At 43.0% G+C, this 24,249-nt stretch overlaps 1 protein-coding gene across 1 annotated transcript in view; it reads left to right on the top strand.

The window, feature by feature from the left end:
- The window catches only part of SMC3 (structural maintenance of chromosomes 3), a 48,015-nt gene extending 43,633 nt beyond the window's left edge, over nucleotides 1-4,382 (top strand). Inside the window, exons 24-29 of the mRNA XM_034776018.1 lie at nucleotides 841-1,088; nucleotides 1,220-1,432; nucleotides 2,160-2,351; nucleotides 2,530-2,707; nucleotides 3,311-3,417; nucleotides 3,978-4,382. Coding sequence (XP_034631909.1) covers nucleotides 841-1,088; nucleotides 1,220-1,432; nucleotides 2,160-2,351; nucleotides 2,530-2,707; nucleotides 3,311-3,417; nucleotides 3,978-4,049 — 1,010 coding nt within the window. The 3' untranslated portion in view covers nucleotides 4,050-4,382. The remainder of the gene's footprint in view (nucleotides 1-840; nucleotides 1,089-1,219; nucleotides 1,433-2,159; nucleotides 2,352-2,529; nucleotides 2,708-3,310; nucleotides 3,418-3,977) is intronic.
- The last annotated feature ends 19,867 nt before the right edge of the window (nucleotides 4,383-24,249 follow it).

The following is a 24,249-nucleotide window of genomic DNA, read 5'->3' as shown; positions in this document are numbered from 1 at the left end:
AATGTGCCAATGGTATTCATTTTGGTAAAAGAATTGAGCATAACATGAGATCAAGAGGCAACTAATAACATTGAAATAAATTTCAAACTGATAAAAGAACGTTTTTACACAATATATAATTAGCCTGGGGAACAAATTTAACAAAATATTACTGAAGCAAATAATTTTGTAGTAATCCATAAAGGATAAAAACGTGTATGATATTTTAATCCTAGTAAGTAATTGTGAAGGAGATATCAGCCCTCAGGTTTAAAGACAAGTCAACCACTAACTCCTGGGAGTTAGAAAGAAACCTTCCTTATGGGCACATTCTTGCATAATTGTTTATGGAGTCTTGACACGTTCTCCTAAACTATATAATATTAGCCAGTGTTAGACAGGATACTGCACTTAAATGATTCACGGGTCTAACCTGGGTCCTGACTTACACTATGTGCCTCTTTAAGGTTTATGATCATGACCTCAGTTTCAGGCAAACCTGGTCAGTCTTAGGGTTTTGCATGAAGTCATGTGACAGTCACAGATTTCAGTGGTTTTCATGCGAAATAGCCAAGTTTAGCACAGCCTTATACTAGAGTTTCTTTAATGTAAGAAATAGTCCCAAAGTTTTGACTCAGAATTCTATATACTTTCTTCAATAAGATTTTTAATTATATAAGATACCCATGAAACTTTTTTCAGCTTTTTTAACCTCATGGGTAACTTGCCTTTTTTTTTTTTTTTTTTTTTTAAACATCTTTACTCTGTAGGCTTTCTGATTATTTTTTTTTTAATAGGTCAGTGGCTGGATAACTGCTAATTTTACACAGGCATATCCCACTTTGCTTTTTCACATCTCAGATCTGGATAACTCAATTGACAAAACAGAAGCAGGGATTAAAGACCTCCAAAAAAGTATGGAACGCTGGAAGAACATGGAGAAGGAACACATGGATGCAATTAACCATGACACAAAAGAACTTGAAAAGATGACAAATCGGCAAGGCATGCTTCTCAAGAAGAAGGAGGAATGCATGAAGAAAATCAGAGAATTGGGCTCACTTCCACAGGAGGCCTTTGAAAAATATCAGACATTGAGTTTAAAACAGGTAACAAGTGTGCTTGGTTTTATCGCAAAAGCATAACATGATCTTGCCTGGGGGTGTAGCGCCACACCTCTTGAATGTCAAACTGGAATAGAACCCAAAGATATCCTTTTTTTTGTGTTATTTTTCCTCAGTTATTCCGTAAGCTGGAGCAGTGCAACACAGAGCTGAAAAAATACAGCCATGTCAATAAAAAAGCTTTAGACCAGTTTGTTAACTTCTCAGAGCAGAAGGAGAAGCTGATAAAACGACAGGAGGAGCTGGATAGGGGCTACAAATCTATTATGGAGCTGATGAATGTCCTTGAACTCAGAAAATATGAAGCTATCCAGCTTACTTTCAAACAGGTAATACTGGAAGCCATTAGATAAGACTATGAAGTCTGAAGAAAATTTAGTTTTTCTGTGCTGTAACTTTGTAGGATGGAACAGATCAATGCTTGAGTTGTGTTAAGAGCCAGTAAGATTCTCAAAGCACTTTAAAACACCTTTTTCTTTTGGCTCGTACTCATTATGTACTACGTATAAGAGCCATCTATAGAGAACCCCCTAGTTTAAATCCTCTACCTTCAGAATTCACCTTGGAACTGGGTAAGATTCTTTTTGGAACTCATCAAAGCTGCTCCTAATATAGGTCAAGGGTGTGAGGGCACATTTTGCATACAATGCAAGGTGAACGCTCTCTACAGCACTCCCATATCCTGTTTAATTTGGGCCTACTCTAAAGCCCATTGAAGTCCATGAGTTCCCATTGGCTTCACTGGGCTTTGGATCATGCCCTGGGGAAGCGGCAAGTTTATCCTGTGGTGTTTACTGTCTTATAATAGTCTGAGTCTTGCCCCTTTCCATAGACCTTACAAAAAGGATGAAAAATTTTAAAAAGCCAGTTTTCCTTGTTTACTGGATTTCTACAGTAAATGCTGTGAATTATAGTATGCACGCATATCTCTGTTCTTTAAGGATAATCTATTAGTATAATATGTAAAACTAGCTGTTGTAATCTGCTTTTCAGATTAGACTGTGTCTATTTGCATATAGATAAACCTGAATTGACATTGACTTTTTGTTTTCCAAGGTGTCAAAAAACTTCAGTGAGGTGTTCCAGAAGTTAGTACCTGGTGGCAAAGCCACGCTAGTGATGAAGAAAGGAGATGTGGAGGGCAGTCAATCCCAGGATGAGGGTGAAGGCAGTGCTGAGAGCGAGAGGGGATCTGGATCTCAGAGCAGTGTGCCATCTGTAGACCAGTTCACAGGAGTTGGGATTAGGGTAAAGAAAATCTTTGCATTTCAATATTTGTAGTACTCTTTTAGTAGACCAGTAATTATGTTTCTAAAAATGAGCTGTAGAAAGTGAAGTTATAATGAATAATTAAATTCAAACACTGTACAGCAATATTTGATGTCCTAATACAGTAAAGTTAACTCCTGTTATGGCATGTTCTTAGGTGTCATTTACAGGAAAACAGGGTGAAATGAGAGAAATGCAGCAACTTTCAGGTGGACAGAAGTCCTTGGTGGCCCTAGCTCTGATTTTTGCTATCCAGAAATGTGATCCAGCTCCTTTTTACCTGTTTGATGAAATTGACCAAGCTCTGGATGCTCAGCACAGAAAGGCTGTTTCAGGTAAAGGTTTTGTTTGTTTCTTCCTCAATAAAGAATAATCTGGCTAAAAATGTTTATTCAAATAAAATATTTTTTTCATGGTAAAGGGACATATGTTACTGCTTCTGCGTGCATGACAGGATGCAGTGAATACAGAAAATTGTATTCCTTTGGCTATGTTATCTTTGTATCTTTCAAAAAGTCATGCAAAATTAATTTTAAGAAATGTCTACGTCTAGCATACAATTTCTAAAAGATCTGCTTAAAAGATTACAATTGGGGAAAAGCTTTACTCTGGCTCTGAAATAGGCAAATTACTTGTAGAAAACAGATTTTTCTGAATCCAACTTTTTGCAGCATGCGTATCTTATGACTGAAATGAGATGATGCTTACTAAATCAAACTTCTGTGACTCATCATAAAGGGTCAATTCATTGGTACACCAAATGGTGGTATTTCTTATAACACATAATTGATGTTACTACATGTAAAATCTAATAAAAATTGGGCACTTTTGTTTTTTGTTCACCAAGAAAAGAGCAACTGTTCTTGTTTGCCTCTTAGTAAGAATTGTGGCCTGTTTATTGAAAAGAGAGCTGGCTTAAGGATATCTTTATTTTTCAGATATGATTATGGAACTAGCTGAACATGCCCAGTTTATTACAACAACTTTTAGGCCTGAACTGCTTGAGTCGGCTGATAAGTTCTATGGTGTAAAATTCAGAAACAAGGTAAATATTTTTTTTTTAATATGGTTATAAATAAATATAACAAAATTATGTTGCTGGTATTGAACATTTGGTGAGACTAAGCTAGCTCAATGGGCTGGAAAATTAAATTTTCAGTTTTGTTTAGAGTCACAAGTGATAGACAGTGACCTTAGATGACTAAGTGTCTAGTGGATCTGTGTCCACATCACATAGCCGCTGCTTGATTTGCCTGTGCAGCATGGTTGGAAGTCTCCACTTCCCTCATGACAGAATCATGATTAAAATAGCAAGGATTCATTTGTTGCATGTCTGTAATATATTCACAACAGAGATGCATTTGAGCTGTTGGTGTCTGGGCTTGAAGAGTACCGATTCTGACCATTGTCATCAGTCTCTCTTTTGAAAAGGCGGTAAAACCTGCAGTTCACATAATCCCAATCTTCCAGTGTTCTAGCGCCATTCATCTCAATTGACACTATTATAGTCCATTCACTGGGTCTCATTTGGGACTTTCTCAAAGTGAGGCCTTCACTATCTAGGAGACATTACTTTTAATATATATCTATTTTTTCCCCCATTAGGTTAGTCATATTGATGTGATCACAGCAGAGATGGCCAAAGACTTTGTGGAAGATGACACCACTCATGGTTAAATAGAAATGTATTGCCAATTTGCTTGGAAGATGTGTATAGTGTGATGCCTACACCGGGGAGCTGTAAATTAAAATCTGAAATATTTAGTCATTGTTAAAATAGTTTTTGAACATACATTTTAATCAAGAAGATTATTAGTTTCAGAGGAGCTTGAGTACCCATTTTGTCTCTGTTGCTGTATTCTTTTATAAGATACCTGTGTTACCTTTATACAATACCTGTAGTTTGAAAACTTTATCCCTACAAATCTTTTTGTAAAGTGTCCTGTTGCTGTTTTAAAGCTTTTTTGAAAAGTGCTAGCAATTCCTTCCTAATTATAATTTTATCATTTATACCGCCTCACATGTTTTTTTAAATAGCTTCAATTAAACAGTTGGTTTTATGGCTGTAATTCAGATGTGGTGTTTGGAGTTGTCTTCTCTTTACAGGATTCCCTTTCCATCAGTCCAGGTAAAGACTGTGGACATGTAGGATCTGGCTACGCATAGGAAATAAGAGGCAAAATAATGTGTCTCATTCTCTTCTGTATACATCTAACTTCCCATTTTATTCTCCTTTGCATGGGTGGATGCCATGCAAATTGCAGCTTAGACAAAAGAATCAAATTCTGTATCCAGATGCCATCTGTGACTCAGCAGAAAAACACTCGAAATTTGTGTGCATCCGTTTTCACAGGCTGTCAAATGTTGAACAAAATACTGGATGAAATAGTAGGAGAAAATACTGGCAAGCCCTTATTAGAGGCCTCTAAAAATTTGTAAATCATCTGTCAAGACAGAGACTTTCCTTTTGACCCTACTACATTTAGAGATATTGAAGAAAGGATGCCTCATACCCCAGCAAGCAGCCCTTGAACCTTGGAAACACCCATGCCAAAATAACAATAATCCCTACTGCATCTTTTCAGCTCCAAAGTTCTGCATAAGTAGGGCAGGTTGTGTCAGCAGCCAAAAAGCCATCTAGGGGTCAAAGTCTCTCACTTACAAATACCTGGATCCACTAGACTTCAGGGGGGGAGGGTACTGGAGAGTTTTCTATGATTATTTTTCTAGAACCTCATCTGTTCATTTAATCTCTGATAGCAAGGGACCTAGACAAACCAAATTATCAAGAAGGAAATTGCACACAAGAGCAGTAGAACCTGTTTCATTCATAGAAAAATCCTTAGGATTTCAGTCCATATTGTTCACTCTACAGAAAATAGGAGGAGGAGTAATAGCAACAATACCAGACCTACAACGACTGAACAAATGGATGGTGAAAGTCACATTCAGGATGTGAAATCTCTAAGACTTTAAGTGAATCTAGTGGATGCTAACCTCTGTATATCCCTAAGGTTATGTCACTGCCTAATATTTGTCCACACAAACTCATTTGCGCTATAAGACCCTCCCATTCAGTTTCTGCCACTCCCCCCTCCACCCCCAGCACACAAATTCATAGTTTATCTGATGGAGTGCTCACTCCAGCTAGTTCAGAAACTCTCCCACCTGTGAGTGAACAGAGATCCCATCACAGAAAAGATTCTTAAGAAGTTCCAGATCCTGAATGTAAAGAATGCAAGCCAACAGTCAGTGATGCATCTCTGCCTTCAACTTCTGGGACTGTTAGTCTCACATAGATATTGTACCACAGATAAGGCTCCACATGAAACAAAAGGCACCTACTGAGAATCTGGAAGACTTACCAGACATGATGCAGAGGCATGTCTGCATTCTTTGATACACGTTCCTGTAATTGGAATGGTGATCCAGGAAGGAGAGGGTACCCCGCTAAAAGAAATTTGAGTACAGATAGCTGATCCAAGCCTCTTGGCATGAGGAGTGTACGGTGCAATATCTTACAGGTTGGGGGTTGAGACTCTCAAAAGTGGAGGGTGGAGGAAGGGGAGAATAAATGTTATTGCTAAGGGCAATGAACCTGGCAATTAGCTTCAAGCAACAACTTCAGGGTTGACTTCTGCAATCTACTCCAATGCTAGTATGATGCCTGAAAAACATGAGAGATGGGACCACAAGCTCAAAATTCCACTCTGAAATAATGGATACACTGTACATTGGGCAGTCTCCTATCTTGCCTATGAAGCCAGTTCCACAAAGGCGTTTCTTAAATCAGAAAGCAGCCTGATCAGGCACTTTATTGATTATTCAGAACTATTCCCTAACTAAAGAAGTATTTAATCAGAGAGATACAAGTCACCGAGAAGTTGACAAATTTGCTGATTATCCAAGGAAAATGGATAATCTTTTCCTGAGCATAGATGCCTTCACCCACAAGTGTCCAACCAGGCTACTGTACAACTTTTGAACCCAATGTAGGAGCATTACTTGTTCAGTGCTCAAAGCAGGCCTGGCTCTCACCACAATTTTACGAGCCTTGTTAAAAGATTTTAGCAAAGAACAAAATCTTCACTGCCTCAGACATTTCCTGGTAGTGGTCATCTGTAGCAAGTTATCTCCAGTGGCTGTGATTGCTGGCACCATCTGTCTGGTTAACCCCTGAATGGGATTTCTCAAAATGTGCCTCCAGAAATTCCTTCTGGGGACATGAACCACTTCCCAGTAGAGATTTGCTTATGATTGAAGCATGAATGTTTCTTTATATCCCTTCCAAAATCAGGGAGTAACCAGAGGCCACAGCTTCTTTGGCAATGAAAATGATTTTTTTTTCCAAGACAGTTCACATAAAGGATGCAGAAAAAGAGGAAATAGGAGAGCTGAAGTCCTCCAACTCGTCAGTTGCTGGCCCAGAAGGCACTTCAGACTTGATAGATAGCCAAGGAACCTCCCCTGCAGTTGCAGAAAACATCAGAACTCTTGAAGCAGGGACTTTTGCCTCTGGAACTGGACAACAGTCTGGGTCTCAGAAGTGTGGATCAGTCTAGTTTCTACATTAATTTCACTAATACTTTTTGGTACCCAGACAGACCTCAAGCAGGACATTTCATTCATTGATCTGGTCAAATTATATTTCTGATGTGAGTGGAAACAGAAAGCTCTCTGGGGCAGGGACTTGCACTTTATTTGAATAGTGCTTGCACAGTGGGAGCCTGGCCTTTAGATGGCAGCATAATATAAATAAATAATAACCACAATGTTCTGGCGATCTCAGCTATGTTCTATTAGTTTCTCTGGGGTGGATTACTGGAGTTCTACAGCCAACCACCCTAGAAAAGTGAGTGTTAGCTTTTCTCGCATAGCTCTGTTAAAGGTTGCTGGACACTCACATGGTTGCTGTGGTCGAGTCCATTACACTATATACCCGTGTGCTCTTGAGTTTCCCTGTGTCTCAGTAGACTTACGTACTGTCTCTTTCCTTGGCCTTTGGCCTTGCTTGGTCTCTGTCTGTTATCCCTTCATAGAAATGGGACCATGTGGCTCAGTTGCCTTAAGTCTCTGGACCTGTGCTTTCTCTCACATACCCTGCCCAGTCTCTCCTGTAGTTTAAGTACACCCACTCCCCGAAGTTCCACCATGTGAACACTTTGGGTTCACAGTTCACCTTTTCAGGGGCATGTGATAGGTGAAACGCACAGACACAGAGCTGATCTTTGAAGAGGATTCTAAACACCATTACTTTATAAAAAGGCAAAAATAATAAGTCAAAATATGGTAAGTCAAAATAAATATCCTACAGGTAAGTCAAAAACATGGAGACCTGGGAGAAGGGTTGGAATTTGGGGGTGAGGGGGTAGAGGCATGGGCTGTTTTAGCAGGGATAAGGGAGAGACAAGACAGAACTGGGGGGTGCGGGTGAGAATCAAATCTGTATCTTAGATGTCTATACTAATGCGAGACGTATGGGGAATAAGCAGGAAGAACTTGAAATGCTAGTAAATAAAAACAACTATGACATAGTTGGCATCACAGAGACCTGGTGGGTTAATACGTATGACTGGAATATTGGTATAGACGGGTACAGCTTGCTCAGGAAGGACACTCAGAGCCCTCTTGGATGTCCTGGATCCTCCTGCAGCTCATAGCTTCTCTGAATCATAGCTCAATTTCGCTCTCTGCTCTGTCTAGCTTCCTTTGACTTTGGCTGATACTACAGTTAAACAGGACCCCTCTCCTACAAAAGCATAATCCTCTGATCCCGCTTCCTGTTCCTGGCTTTGCGAGTTCTTTGAATTTGTAAGTCCCCCTACCAACACCTGGTTCCTTTTGTTCTGCTTCTGGGGATGTTACACATTCTCCAAGCCCAGACCCTTGCAGAGAAGTTGCCGGGGGAAAAACTGTTTTTTCCCTAGGATACAATTATTCTTGTTCTCCCCAGGTAATATCTATGCAGGTGTTTGATAGTCCTTAACAATTAGCCTGTTCACAGATAGAGAGGAGTGGTGTCAACATGTCTTAGCACAAGGTGCACAAGGCACTGCACAGTAGAGTCATAAAATGAGGATACAAAAGCTTATAAAATCAAATTGAAATTCATAAGCCATACATAGATTCCCCAAATTGTCTCTCAGCGCTAGTGACATTCTTTAGGAAGACACATCAGAATGTAGGCCAGGGGTCTCAAACACCTTTGATCAGCCCATGATACCAGCTTCCATCACCCACTTTGTTAAATTTTCAAACAAGCACCTTCCTGCTTTCTCCACATGCTGCCTGTCACGCTTGGGAGGCACTCCCCGTAAACATCTGCAAAGCCACGTCATTATCTACTGTGACATACTGACAACAAATTGGACAACTGTTAGATGGTTGGTGTACAGATACCTCTCCCTATCATACTGACCAATACTGTCTCATTGTTTCCTTGTATTCCCCCATCTGTCTGTATCCATCTTTTGTCTCTTGTCTTATTCTTAGATTGTAAGCTCCTTGAGACAGTAACCATCATATTTTTGTTCTGTTTGTACAGCACCTAGCATAATGGTCCACGACTGGGGCTTCTAGGTGCTATGGTACTACAAAAGATTAATAATTAGGGCCCTACCAAATTCACAGTCCTGAATAACGCGTCCCAGACCGTGAAATCTGGTCTTTTGTGTGCTTTTACCCCATATTCTACAGATTTCATGCGGGAGACCAGCATTTCTCAAATTGGAGGTCCTGACCCAAAAGTTTATTTTAGGGGGGGATTGCAGTAATGCTACCCTTACTTCTGCACTGCCTTCAGAGCTGAGCGACCGGAGAATGGTGGCTGCTGACCCAGCTCTACAGGCAGCAGCGCAGAAGTAACGGTGGCAATGGCAGACCAGGCCATCCTTACTTCTGCGCTGCTGCTGGCGATGGCTCTGCCTTCAGAGCTGGGATCCTGGCTAGCAGCCGCTGCTCTCCAACTGCCCAGCTCTGAAGGCAGCACAGCCGCCAGCAGCAACGCAGAAGTAAGGGTAGCAGTCAGGGCCGGCTCTGGCTTTTTTGCCGCCCTAAGCAAAAAAGCCACCCCATCCCCCACCCCCAGCGTGGCAGGGGAGGGCGCCGAGCCCAGCTGCGGGCCCGCAATCCCCGACTGGCCAAAGCACTGGGAGCAGGGCTGAGAGCCCGGCCGGGGCTCTCTGCTCTCCCTGGCGGCCAGAGCGCTGGGGGGAGGGTGGAGAGCCCCCGGTGGCCAGAGCGCTGAGGGGAGGGCGGCGAGCCCGGCCGGGGCCCCGCTCTCCTCGACCGTCTGGAGCGCCGGGGGGAGGGCGGCGAGCCCGCTGCGGCTCCACTCTCCCTGGCGGCGGGAACGCTGCGGGGAGGGCGGCAAGCCCAGTCGCGGCCCCGCTCTCGGGCCGGAGCGCCCCGCCGCGCTGTCCCCCTCCAGGCGCCGCCCCAAGCAGATGCTTGGTGGGCTGGTGCCTGGAGCCGGCCCTGGTAGCAGTACAACAAAACACCCCCCCCACACACACACACAATAATCTTGCGGGGCCCCCCCCACAACTCTTTTATGGGTCAGCATAATTACAATACCATGAAATTTCAGATTTAAATAGCTGAAATCATGAAAGTTATGATTTCTAAAATCCTATGACCGTGAAATTGACCAAAACGTACTGTGAATTTGGAAGGGCCATATTAATAATTGAGGTTATTTTCTTTCTATCTCTGGCAAGAATAATCCCATTCAGTTTCTCCTACATGCTAGCATTTAAGGTGGTGATATTTAAAATGCTTTTTAGGAAGAATTTTTTCTTCTGTATATATTCCACAAATCTTTTTTTATTTCTAAGGAGATAAATATTCTGCCAATTTTGTACAATTTTTATGTTGGTACTTGTTTCCCATGAAGTCATATTCTTCTTCCATGTGTTATATTTTCCATAACTGGAATTGCGATGTCTCCGAATTATTACTTCAAGGAAAGGGAAGAAGCAGTGAGAGCAGATATACTGTAAAGACACAACAAAAGATTTTTTTCCCCCTGAAGTTTCTTTAGTAATATATGAAAGCAATAACAATAGCAATAAATACCAGAGTGGTAGCCGTGTTAGTCTGTAGCCACAAAAACCACGAGGTCGGAAGAAGTGTGTTTTTTACCCATGAAAGCTTATGACCAAATAGATCTGTTAGTCTTTAAGGTGCTACCGGACTCTCAATAGCAATAAATGTTTATTGTAAAGTGTAGTAGTTAAAGAGAAAAGTTCCTAAAATTTATATATTACTTTTGTGACTTTCATATCAGATTTACTCATTTTTCAAGTCAAAAGATGATTTTTCTGTCTGCCAGTGCTAAAAATTCACTCTGGGATATGAAAAATCAAGCTCTGGTCATTCTGCCTCTTACACCATCATCAGGAATAAAGATTTTTATAACCTGAATTTAGCAGACAAAATTGCTGGTTATGTGTAAGGTGGAATATAATCCAATTCACTCTTAAACGCCTTTTAGCTCTGCAGTGCTAACAGGAGCAAAAGTTTTTGTTTTTTGTTAAGTCAGTGGACAGGCACATAGTACACAGACACATGGAGTTTGGAGGTGCCATTTTTATCACTTTTCTGCACTTTTAATTAATATGTAAACACATACTGTGATTTACAGGAGTATGTGAATCGGGGATTGTGCCTCTCCCATCAACCTATTTATCTGAACACAACTGTTAGAAAGGTTTACTGGAGTTATTCACCTTCATTCTCAAAGCTACCTAAATCTAAAGGTGGAATTTCATCATAGGATGCTGATCCCTTTGGTAAGGAGTTTTTATATTTCTAAAAAGATTTAAATCTTCTGATACTTGGGTTAAGGTTCAGGCCATTGTTAAATTTGCATCTAGGACTTTTAAACCCGTATTTTAATGAATGTTTCAAAATGTAGTTTGTGGCTTTGACCAGCAGATGGAGATGAACTGGAGTAAACCGACAAGTTAAACCGTCATTGCGGGATGGGGAAAAGCAGAGGTTTCTTCCTACAAAGTGTGCTAGTGGCAATGTGGCTTGGTGCTGATTGGGGGCCCCTAGTAGATAGAATAATACAAATAAAAAATAGTAGTTGTTATATTGACCAGTGGGGAGTAAAATATCTGGGAACATATCACTACCCTGATTTTAAAAATTACATCCCCTACAAAATTCCAAGATTTGGCCACCTGGCTAAATCTCTCTGCATTCTTGAGGGGTAGGATCACTCTATTTAAAAGGAACTTCTCACCCAAAAGCAAAATGCAGCAGTACAGCTAAAGAAAGCACTCAAGAGACTACGGAGAATATCAGGAACAGTGTAGAATAAAAATCTGAGTGCTTTCAATGAGATGAATGATGACTTATTTTTCAGGTGAGCTTCTCGATTGTGTGGGAGAGAGAGAATTTACCCATCACTGTCACTTACCTATTCCACTCTGGGGCAGGGATGTGCAGGAAGAGGGCACTTTTTATTGTAATTTTGCCAGCAAACTGGGTGAGAGGATTGGTAGGACGTCTCTAACTCTCCTGGATATTGCTCTACTGTCCTCAAGGCAGATTATTATCCTGTGAGCGCGTGTTCACACACTCACTCACTCTCTCTCTCTCTCTCTCTCTCTCTCTCAAGAGCAACTATTTTGCTTTTGAAATGTTTTGAAATTCTCTAGGTTGTACTAAATATCAGATCCTCACTTGGAATAAATGGTCAGAGCTCCACCGACTTTAATGGAGCCATGACAATTTACAGACGCTGAGGATGTGGCCTCCAGTATGTGTTCAAAATATTCTTCTAGGGAAGGAAAACCTCAGATGCTGTACAAGTTCTTCATGTCTAGCCTCTGCTTCCATCCCAGATTAGACACAATGAACTCCATGTTTTGCTATTACTATAATACTCAGGATTGTCTTTCTAGAAACAAAATCTAAACCGTTCCACAAGTGCTTTTAGCATAAGTTTGTTTGCTTAGAATGCTGCCTCATTCCCTGGTTAGGTGTATAAGAAAGCATTTTTGTTTAAATAGGGAATTAAATGAAATAGACTCCCCAACCCCTAACCTGCCTTTCTGTGAGTAGAAGTACCTGTGGGATATGGATCTCATCACACACGGATACATTTTCATGGGAGCTTCTTCTTAAAATATGGACACCATGTTATTGGCCTGAAGTCTCTCTCCTCCCCAGAGCAGTAGGCTCATATACACAGAAAGACTAATTTGGCTGATATCCTTGGATTTTCACTCATTCTGGCTTGCCATCTCCTGCACTGTAATCCTGCTGCTATAGCTGACCTGCACCTGCTGCACAGTAGTAATCACAAGGAGGAGAACCCAACACACCGTGTTGTATTCTCTCCTTCTGCCTTGGCCTCAGCGCATTCCCCCCCCCCGCCCCCGCTGTTCTTTCTCCCAGCCGATTTTTATTAGTGCAGTAACAGTAACACTTGGTAAGATCAAAGTGCGATCGCCTTCAGATTCCTCTATTGCTGAAGTTTGAGCTAAGTGTTAACTGCTCACTTCAAGTGAAATAAACTGCATGCTTTTAGTGTGCCCGTTTATAAGCACGCTGGGCTAGCGTCAGTTTTCAGTCTGACTGGAAGGCTGCAACAGCTGTTTCATGTTATGTTTCACTTGCATTAGAATTAGTTACTTTTTCCAGACTCCCAGACTGCTTCCCCAATTATTATTTCTTGTCAAAATTCTTAATTAACAACAATACCGACACTGATCTTGGAATAACAGTGGAAGCGTAAAGAGTCAGATTGAGAAGTGAGACACACACCTTGGACAGCGCTTTCCGCAGTGCAAGTTCAATCCCAATTTTATCTTTTTAGGTGCTGCTGAACTGGATATTTTGTGTGGCTCAGGATACAGCTGCACCTTGGTTGCCCAGCAAAGGAAGGAAAAGCAATGGAATGCCTGTGAGGTATTTAGGTGTTGGCATTTATTGAATCTCAGTTGATTTCTAGAAATAAACAACTGTAGAGCACTAGAGGGGGGTTGAAACAAAACACCATGCCCAAGCACACCTGGACTTTGGGTAAATTCAGAACCTGATCCATACACTTCTTGGGCCCATCAGAAGTGAATTGATGTTCTCTCAGGGCAGACTTGCCTTTGTGTCTAATCCTCTGTGCTGTTTGTCAAGTAGTTGGTGAAGTGTTCCTTGTTTGGATGGGAATCTGAATGGGGTATTTGGTACAGTACATCCCTGCTCTTTGTTGTCTACTTTCCTTCCTTCCTTTTTTTTTTTTTTTGAGCTGCTGTGTTAAGTGACTCTGGAATGTGCATGGAGATGAGGGGGAAGCGTAGCTGGTTCCAGCTGGCATGATAAAACTGGAGAGAAAGTTCCCAGGATATCCAGACTTTCCAGTGCATTGTGTTTAGATAGAGTTTATAAAAAGAACCAGACTGAGAGGAATGGCTTGCACAGGGGTTGGTGATGGTGTTGGAGATGCCCTTAGGAAGTGCTGTTTTACGTGTCTGAAATATCATCAGCTGCAGCAGAAGGACAGAGAATCCTGAACCAGGGACTTGGCAGGCAAAGAAAAAGAAACGGATTCTCAAATATGTTTGCTTTAAAATACATTTATTGGCTCAGAAGCGATCCCTCCCCTTTCCTGCTTTCCAGACACACCTCCTCACCCTGCAAACTGGCAGCAAAGTGAATGGTTGCACAAAGAGTAGGGCCTGCCAGTGATTTACAATTTCAGCTGAATCACATGAGGGGTTCGCACTGCGTTTTCTATGTAATGGGGCCCTACATAATCTCAGAATGAAGCCCCAGAATGCAAGTGTATGGTTTATACACTGACCGATTGCACAGAGATACCTTACTAGCTGCTTAGGGTATGTCTATTCTACCCGCCAGATCGGCAGGCAGTGATCGATCCAGTGGGGGTTGATTTATCGCATCTAGTTTAGATGCAATAAATTGACCCCCGAGCGCTCTCCCATTGACTCCTGTACTCCACTGCTGCGAGAGGCACAGGCAGAGTCAACGGGGGAGCGGCAGCAGTCGACTCACCGCAGTGAGTAGGTCTAAGTACGTCGACTTCAGCTACATTATTCACGTAGCTGAAGTTGCGTAACTTAGATCGACCTACCCACCCCCAGTGTAAACCAGGCCTTAGAGTCTGATGCCTGGATATTGATTTACAAAATGATGGCTACAGATTAGGAGCATGGGCTGTGTTCTAACTTTGCCACAGACTTGCTGGGTGATTTTGGCCAAGTCACATCATCTCTGTGGCCTCAGTTTTTTGCATCTGTAAGGGTGCTGAAGCTTAATTCATTAACATCTGTGAAATACTTTGAAATCCTCAGGTAGTGGAAGGTGCTATAAATACCAGTATTACTGTATTATTGTTTTGGTTTTTGTCAGTTTAGTAGTTCAGTCAGTTTCCAGGTGGACAGGCATCCACATCACTCCTCCCCCGCAAAAAAGTTGATACAAATTAGCGCCCTTTCTCTGTCTCTGCAGAGAAGCCAAGGATCGGCTGGGCCTTGGCACATGAAACTCCCTTCCCACCCTGAGTTCCTGTCCCTCTAGGGAAGGATTGAGGCTTATCGTGAAGACAGTGTGAGGAGGCTTCTCCTGCCCCACTCTGACGCCCCTGGCCTGTGGATAGAAAACTTCATTCTCCAGACACACAACTCAGCAGCTTTCACTAGCATTGTGAGTACTAAGAAATAAAAATAATTGTTAAGAGGAGCTGGTTACGTTGCATAATATCTAATGCTATATCCCTTGGTAACTTAGCAGTAATTAACATCCTCTTGCACTGCGGTATTTAGGAGTGAATAGCTCCTACCAATTGACATTAATACCCCTTCAGTGTCAGCCAGGGAGTGGGCAGTGAGTTCATGGAGTATGTTCCAGTAATCTGTATTTGTTAGACTCTTCACAATTCCTAGTCTTTCCAGGTTTCACCTTGCTTGAGCACTGCACAGTAACTGCAGTAACTCGTGTGTGTGTGTGTGTGTGTGTGTGTGTGTGTGATTGTTTGGCAGGTCTCCACATTTGTGGAATTTACAATCATCACTGCGTCTGTAATGCTGGGAACAGCTTTTTTTATTTCTGGTGTATGATGAATTAGGCCATCTGTCTTCTAGGTCCACCCCCCTTGCTGGCAATTCGGCACTGTCACGCAGTCAGCCAAGGTCAAGGTCCCAGACCTTCGCGGTCTGTTGTGAAAATAATGGCTCAGTTCTGAAGTTCCTATTGTAATTTCTGAGCACATTACACACCCTTAGATCTGATCTGTCACTCAGAACAGGGAGTGTCCTTAATTTACAATAACAATAAGAATGAAGTAGTATATAGATAACCTTGCTTCACAGCTGCAACCAATATTTAAAGGGGCACATCATTTAGACCTAAAATTTGGGAGTGTTTCAAAACATAACATGACTATAACTTTATTTTAATCTCATGGAAAATGACAGGGGACACAATTTAAATGTTGCTAATGCAGACATGAGACAAGTGAGCGAATGCATGGGAACATGAAAGCGAGAGGCATGCAGAGAACGTACAGCGTGAGAATCTAAATGGAACAGAACTGGAAATTAAAGTGAAACTGACCACTCTAGCCTCACTGTCCCTGTTTTCTGAAATGAAAGCAGTAAACCACCAGCATAAGCGATGGCAGACAAATTAGATTGGTAAATTTCTCTGTTTGTATAAACCTGGGTAATAGTTGTACCTTAGGGCCTGTTCCAAAGCTCATTGAAGCTAATGGGAGGCTTTCCTTTGATTTCATTGGGCATTGGCTCATGTTCACATGTAAGAAAACTAGAGCTGGGGGAGAACATACATGAAGACCAAGAACCTGAAGGTGCTTGAGGAGTCTTTGGGAAAACTCTTACCTAAACTGCTAGGTGTTGAGGATAATCCACTGACATTGGGAGAATTATTGAGAGCCATTTCTCTGGCACTCATCACAGTAGTAAATGAGTGCCTATTGAGTCCCACAGAGAAGATACTTTAGCAGTACAGCCAACCCTAAGTGTTCAAAAATTGAGTCAGGCATCAAAAATAAATCAGATAGCCTTAATTTTTTTTTAAGTGTTGGATTCTTTTTGTTTGTCTTTTGCTTTAGATCCTTTACGGTACATTCAGGTCATGGTTTCAAGCTTTTCTCTGCAATCGTGAGGGCTTTCTTTTTTAAAATGAAAGCTGAGATTCTCATGTACAGGGCTGCCCGGGGGGGGAGGGGAATGGGAGTGGGGCAATTTGCCCCAGACCCCTGGGGCCCCCACGAGAGTTTTTCGGGACCCCTGGAGTGGGGTCCTTCACTCGCTCCGGGGGCCCCAGAAAACTCTTGCGGGGCCCAGGCCCCTGGAGCTTCTTCTGCTCGGGTCTTCGGCAGCAGTTTGGTGGCCGGGGGTCCTTCCGCTCTGGGACCCGCCCCCTAAGTGCCCCGAAGACCTGCGGCGGGGGTTTCTTCCGTCCCGGGACCTGCCGCCGAAGACCCCAGGCCCCCTGAATCCTCTGGGCGGTCCTGCTCATGTAATGATGTGATTTTGGTATGTGTGGATTAGAGTGTCAACTGGTCAGGAGATGCAGGTTGAATTCTTTGGGATGCCTCGTTGTTTATTTTGTGCTTTGCATATTACACATATTTAAGTGCTTATGGTTGCAGTGAATTTCATAATTTTTGTTTTCCGTGTGCACTTTTGCTATAATGTCATTCTGTCTAAAAATTCCTTGAATCTAGAAATGAGTGCAGGGAATATGCCTGCCCTGACAAGGAGTGGGGAAAAAATGAGTGGAAATGTAGATCTTTTTCAGCTCTAACTTTGATTTAAAACAAAAAGGCCTGACAGGTTGGGCTCCTTTGAGCTTTGTCTCACTGAGTAATATGTATTTACTCCGAGGATCTGGAGAACGCTGTACCTCCGCTTCAATCAGAGAAGTTGGGAAGATGGTTTCTTAGGGTTCTGGCACAGCAATGGGCAGAGGCGGTGCTAGCCCACTGGGGTCCGTAAGCAGGAATATTTGTGGCCTCTCCCCCCAACATGACAAATAATAAAAAGCGAATAGGGAGCCCCCTTGAGCTGCTCAGGGCCCTTAGCAATTGCTTAGTCTGCTTATGCCTAGTGCTGGCTCTGGCAATAGGAGATGGGTCAGAGTTCACATCTGTTGATATAACTGTCTTGGTGTTTCCCCCCCTACTATGCTCAGTCTATTTGTCAATGGGAAGAAGTTTCATCATTTTCCAGTGATAATCCAAAAGCTTTTCTTATGTCACCACTGAATGATGAGAAGCTGCTGCTGCTGCTGTTGTGTTTTTGTATTAGTGCAACCCTTCTGCCAGGCAGAGTTGGCAGCAACAACGGGTTCAGTATCTAGAGGTTCCTTTTCAACAACACAACACAAAACCAGCTCGAGCCCCCACCCAGTGACCTGGGACATTACACACCACCACCTGGGCACCTCTAAGAGGCAATACTTCCCCTCTCGCAAGCACAGGGTCTGAGTGTTGCAAAAGACTTTTAATAAAAGGAGGGAAGTAACCAGGAGCGGCTCCAGGCACCAGCGCAGCAAGCGCGTGCCTGGGGCGGCAAGCCATGGGGGACAGTGTGCCGGTCGCCATGAGGGCAGCAGTCAGACTGCCTTCGGCGGCATGCCTGCGGGAGGTCCGCCGGTCCCGCGGCTTCGGCAGCAATTTGGCGGCGGGTACACCGAAGGCGCGGGACCGGCCAAAGGCCACCTGACTGTCGTGCTTGGGGTGGCAAAAAACATAGAGCCGCCCCTGGAAGTAACTCAGCATTAATTTGGGAAAACACCGCAAACAGGGTTTATAAACATAAACCAAGAGCGAAAGACCCACCACCAAGTCAGTTGGGCAGTGTCCTTTTCCCCTCAGGTTCTCAAGTCCAGCAACCCAAAAGTCCCTTTAATGTGCCCGTCCCTTCTTTGCACCCACGCTCACCGTTGCTGTCCTTGGACAGTGCAGACCCAGAGTTCAGAGGTGCATCTGCAGAGTTCACCTTCCACCATGGGTGGAGGGCCGGGTAAGGAGGCACCATACTCGCTTTGCTGCTCATGCACTCACTCGCCACCCCTTTCTGCGGGGCTCTGCTCTGGCACACTCCGCCGGCCCCTCCTCTCCACAGCCACCCTGCTGGCCGCACCAAGATGTCTTCAGGACCCCCACATAACACAGCTCTCGATGATTTTAGATGTTGGTGGGGTGGTACACACTGGGAAGTCTCTTGCATCAGAGACACTGTCCCAAAGCAAGGCTCACATCATCAGGTACAAGTACCTGTCCCCACCCTCTCTCAACTCACTGGCCTTTGGAACTCATATCCCCCCAGCCTAGCAAGTGCCGTTTAGTTGAGGGTGAGTCCCTCCATCAGGAAATGCCAAGTACCGTTCTGCTGCCCTGGATTCACACAACAAGGATAACAACCCTTTATTACTCCTGCCCCAATAACAAGGAGACTGGGAATCCAACACCAGCCCAAAGTGACCATTTGGGGAAGCAATCCCATCATGCAGAGCATCTAGGCAGGGTGGGTGTGTCCATGCAAATGAAATCCGCTCCTGAAGTCCTCTTCCACAGCTCATCACTGGATGTCAGGGGAGAGCTCATTCAGACTCTGCTTACATTAGAATGGCGTCTAACGCCCCGACCATTCCAGGGCCCCGCTGTGCTAGGCGTAGCAAAAACATATAATAAAACCATCCCTACCCCAAAACTCTTACAATCCTGCAATGAACTCCATGTGAGTGGACTTCTGCATTCACGGGAAGCCACACTGATCTCACTGCAGGATGACAGGCGGTGCAACTGGTGGGTGAAACAAACATGAGAAGATCGGGTAGCAGAAATACAAACTCATTTCACATAAACTACTTCTGAGATTTTACATGGCTCCTAGAATCACTCTTATGACAGAATCTATTCTCCCTCCCATTGAGTCATCAGTTGTGGTGGTGATTTTTCTTTATATCTGCTTGAAAATGTCTTACAGCCAGTCAGTCTGTGGTACACTTTTCATTCTTCTCTTTGGCTGATTTCTTGGAATCCATAGTTATAGTTTTCTAGTCTGGGTCCAAATTGGTGTAAGGACTTTAATACAAACGGTATTGTCTTCTCTGTATGATTTTTTTTTTTTTACCTTTTGTCATTTCAATTAAGCTATTACTGATCACTGAAACGTGATCAAATATGAACCATTATTTTTTTTAAAAAATCTTCCCACACTTTCTTTGAAGCAGGTCAGTAGTACCTGCCCCTGTGGAGATGGAGAAATATATACAAAGAGGTGAAGTGACCTGGGTAAAATTTTCTGAAGTGCCACTGTGAAATAGAAGCCTACATCTCACTGACATTCAATGGAACTTAGATGCTTTTGCAAATTTTACTCTTTGGTGAAGGCCTGAAAGAAAGTCAGGGCAAGAGGAAGAGATAATTGTAATTATAAAGATGTATAGTCTCTCCAAAGAGAGACTGGTGAGCTAGAATTGATATGCAAACTAGACACAATCAACTCCGGTTTGAATAAGGACTGGGAATGGCTGAGCCATTACAAACATTGACTCTATCTCCCCTTGTAAGTACTCTCACACTTATTATCAAACTGTCTGTACTCGGCTAGCTTGATTATCACTTCAAAAGTTTTTTTTCTCTTAATTAATTGGCCTCTCAGAGTTGGTAAGACAACTCCCACCTGTTTATGCTCTCTGTATGTGTGTATATATATCTCCTCAATATATGTTCCATTCTATATGCATCCGAAGAAGTGGGCTGTAGTCCACGAAAGCTTATGCTTAATAAATTTGTTAGTCTCTAAGGTGCCACAAGTACTCCTGTTCTTCTTTTTGCGGATACAGACTAACACGGCTGTTACTCTGAAAGATGTATAGTAGACATTTGTGGGCTTTCGTCTTTGTTTCTGCTTCTGTCTGGTTTACCAGCCCAGCACCCACCTGTGTTTTGAGTGGCTCACCACTCAACTGTTGGATGTCTTGAAAGATTTTTGGAACGTAGACAGACACACAATATGTTTCTAGTCAAACAGCAAGACTTGATGGACAGTGTATTTCTAAAGGATTATCAGAGGCCTGGGGCACGTTGTGAGACGTGAGGCTGAAGGCCAAGAGCTTTCAACCCCTGCAAGTGCAGTAATCTGTCAGAAATGCTTTGTCCTAAACAGTCTAATTGTGGACTTTGCACAGAAAATGATTAAGAAAGGAAAGGAACAAACAAGTTTGCCTGGCATGTTTAGTGGGATTGTCAATATTTGACTTGAAATCCTGTCTTGTTCAGGGCCGGATTAACTTTTTGTGGGCCTGGCGCCAAAAATATTTGTGGGCCCCCCTGGGGAATGAAGGGGCCAGGGGCAAGAGCACAGCGGGCAGGGTGGATTTGATTTAAATAATGATTTAAGTCACAAGTCAGGAAGACTCGATTTAATCATGGTTTTCTACATAAAAGTGCATTCTTGTTGGTTGTTATAACCTTAATACATATTCTTCACAACTCAAAGGTAGATGTAGGTTTCATTTTTAGAAGTTACACACTATAAATTTTTAAACAGTGATTTATTTTGAAAACTTTTCAGATGAGTTTTACAGCTATATCAGAAAATGAATGTTTGGTTATTTCATTTACCAAAGGTAATTGAAGCAGATATTTATGAAGTCTTTGGGAGGTGAACTATCTCCAATTCAACAGGTTAATCATTAATATTTGGAGGATTTTCTTGCCAGGCAGGGCTGGCTCCAGGCACCAGTCCAGCAAGCAGGTGCTTGGGGCGGCCAAGGGGAAGGGGCGGCACGTCAGCCTGTTTGGTGGTAATTTGGTGGCAGGTCCCTCTTGGAGGGAAGCACCTGCCGCCGAATTCCCACCGAAGAAGAAAGCGGCATGGTGGAGCTGCCACTGGAGTGCCGCCAATCGCAATTGCGATCGCGACTTTTTTCTTCTTTTTTCTTCTTTTTTTTTTCCCCACCGTTTGGGGCGGCAAAAACCCTGGAGCCGGTCCTGTTGCCAGGCTGTATTAGGAGGAGAACATCACCAGATAGACATTTAAATTGGCGCCATGGTAAATCTGGTACTGCTTGTTCCTGAAATTCCATAGACATTTCATAATTTAAATCAACAATTTTTTGTCAGATGAGACTTTCAGGGCTTGACTCTGTTATAAAGCTTTTACAAGCAACGTGATCCACAAATCGTGCAGTTGGATGGGACTCTTACGAAGCACATATTTCAGCTGGCTTGCTTTTTCACCTTCCATTCTCTCCAAAAACCACCTGAACTGATTCTTTTGCAGGAGCACTGGGAGCTGTGCCTTAGGCTATGACAAATAAGTGAGCCTCTAGGTGATGCCCAAAAATATCCCCAAATAGTTTTCAGACTCATCATTTTCTGTCTCCTTAACTCGTTGAAGTCAGTGGCCATTTATACCAGCAGAGCATCTGGCCCCTAGACTCTTTCCTGTCTCATAACTCTTAGTGCTTCTTCTCCACGAGGCAGAGTTGGGATTATCACAGAAGGAAAAGCCTCTGGTTTCCTGTGCCTCTTTAGAACAGAGCTAGCTTGGCATGATGGGAAGCAGACTCAGGAAGGAAGGAAACCTGAGGTGGAGAGGAAACAGTTGAGCCAAATAAGGAGAGGTGTCCCAGGGATCAGGGCCATTGGGGATGCAGTCAGAGGGGGAAAATGTTCCAAAGGGCCTGTTAGAGAAGCTAGAAAGTAGGGGGACCAGATGTCCCAATTTTACAGGGACAGTCCCAATATTTGGGGCTTTGTCTTATATAGGTGCAAATTACCCCCCATCCCTTGTCCCGATTTTTCACCCTTGCTATCTGGTCACCCCTACTAGAACGGTTCCATTGGGACACAGCATTGGCAGTGGGATGGTTTTCATTTGGGGTTCCACTGAGGAGCAGACCGAGCAAGGAAGATTCCGAGCTGTTAGGAATCTGTTTAGAGGGAGGAGAAGGGTATATTGGAGTTATAGAAGGCAGGGAAAGCAACAGTCTGAGACTAGCTGGACAGCATGGACACAGTGGACTTGTAGGGAATGCCCATACCAATGAAGAGCCAGATTATCCCTGGCCTGTATGTAGTGAAGGAGCCTTCAGGACTTTGTCTAATGTAAGGGCCTCCACTGAGCCTCTTAGTGGGGTATTCACTGAAGATACAGAAGTAGCAGCATCCTCCGAGTGTATTATTCAATCTGGACATGATGGTAGGCAGGGCACAAACAGTCTGCTCAGTTGGAATGATTTTGTTTTGTGTTAACCTTCCAACAGGGATTTATCTGTCTGATGGGAATTATGATATGAAATACTCCAGTGTGGAAATTCTGTGTGGGGATTATCGGACTCATGTTTGGTTAACCCATAGCCGTCCATGAGCAATCCAGAGCTCCCATTGCAAAGGTTCTAAAGAATTAGCACTTAGTGACAGTCCATCCTAATTCTTTGTGCCAAGGAAAGAAAACAAGGGACATTTCTCTGTCATATCCGCCTGTGGCGTGCCAGTGTCTGGGTAAAAAATTTTCAGTGTTTTCTTTCTTCCCCCTGGCCTTTTTTTTTTTTTTTTAAACATTCCCTGGCTCATCTGAAAGATGCAGGAATTGACTCTCCAGCTTTGGTCTATAGGTGCATGATTTCCTGATGGGTCAAACCAAAACCTTGGATGCAGACACTTCCAAATATTGGGGAGGTTTGGATCCAGATCTGGATTTTGCACCTTTTCTTGACCGATTAAAATACAGAACAATTGAATTTCATATATACATTCCCCAGTTATCACAAAGCATTGACCAAAGTAGCACTTATTTTTGAGCTGGTCACGGATGGTTAACTGTATATGCAGCTTTGAGGCTACCATTGGAAAGCTCCTGGAAGTAGAATAAATGCATCAATTCACCTCTTAAAATAGGTGAGCAGTTAAGAGCATATAACTGTGGTGGCTTGGCATGGGCTATCTGTATGCTTCTGGGTGCAGCTCACCACATTGAGCTCAGCTATCTGAGATAATGCTACAGAGACCCTATGTTGTATCATGGCTGTTACAGTCTTCTGGGGCCCATTTGTTGTCAGTACCTCAGGGATGAATTCTTCAGGTCCAGTTATCAGGGCTTTCTCAATGGAGGGCCCACCTCTGCTCCATCCACTAGAAACCCATGTTTGGCTAGCTTCAAGGTGCAGTATAATGCATCTATTTGGTCAAGAGCTTAAGTTTATTATTTTAGGTGCAGGTTCTGCACAGAGTAAAGACAGTTTAAATATAGAATTCACAAAACATAGCTCTATCGTAAGTTGTCCAAGTGCTGAAGTGATGGGAGCTGTTTAGGAACCCATCAATGTATTGCTGTCACCTTCTGAAGACCTCGCTAGTGGTCTGATCCTGTGTGGTGGTCATGACCCTCAAAAACTACCCATAATGATGAGATGGAGCTACAGAACTGTGGAATAGTCTCCCAGTGGAAGTGATGGACGCTCCATTGCTTGAGTCACTTTAAACTCGATGCAGAACTGAACAATATTATCGAGGGATGGCAGGTAGCCTTTTCATACTATAGTTTCCACTAGAGTCCATGATGATGCCTTATTTTTTCCCCCACTATAACTTTTTTGCTTGAAAAATTTGGCCTGATAATTGCCAGATATACTCTGAAAGCCAAAGAGAATGTTTTTTTGAAAAAGTCATTCACCTTTCTGGCTCATTTTCCTCACCTGTAAAATGCTGATAATACTTGAAAGCACCATAGAAATGCTAAGAATTATTGTTATGAACTAATGACATTCCATTACTGGGCAATGTAGACCTAGTAGTTTGTTGAGATCAGTGTAAACCCTAGTTATGTCCACTCATTCAGTCCTTCTCTCCTGATGTGCCCAGTCACCA

This window comes from Trachemys scripta, chromosome 7 (genome assembly GCF_013100865.1).
Source record: "Trachemys scripta elegans isolate TJP31775 chromosome 7, CAS_Tse_1.0, whole genome shotgun sequence".
NCBI classification, from domain to species: domain Eukaryota; kingdom Metazoa; phylum Chordata; order Testudines; family Emydidae; genus Trachemys; species Trachemys scripta.
The sequence above is the reverse complement of the archived record's forward strand: the minus strand, read 5'-3'. Positions and strand labels throughout refer to the sequence as shown.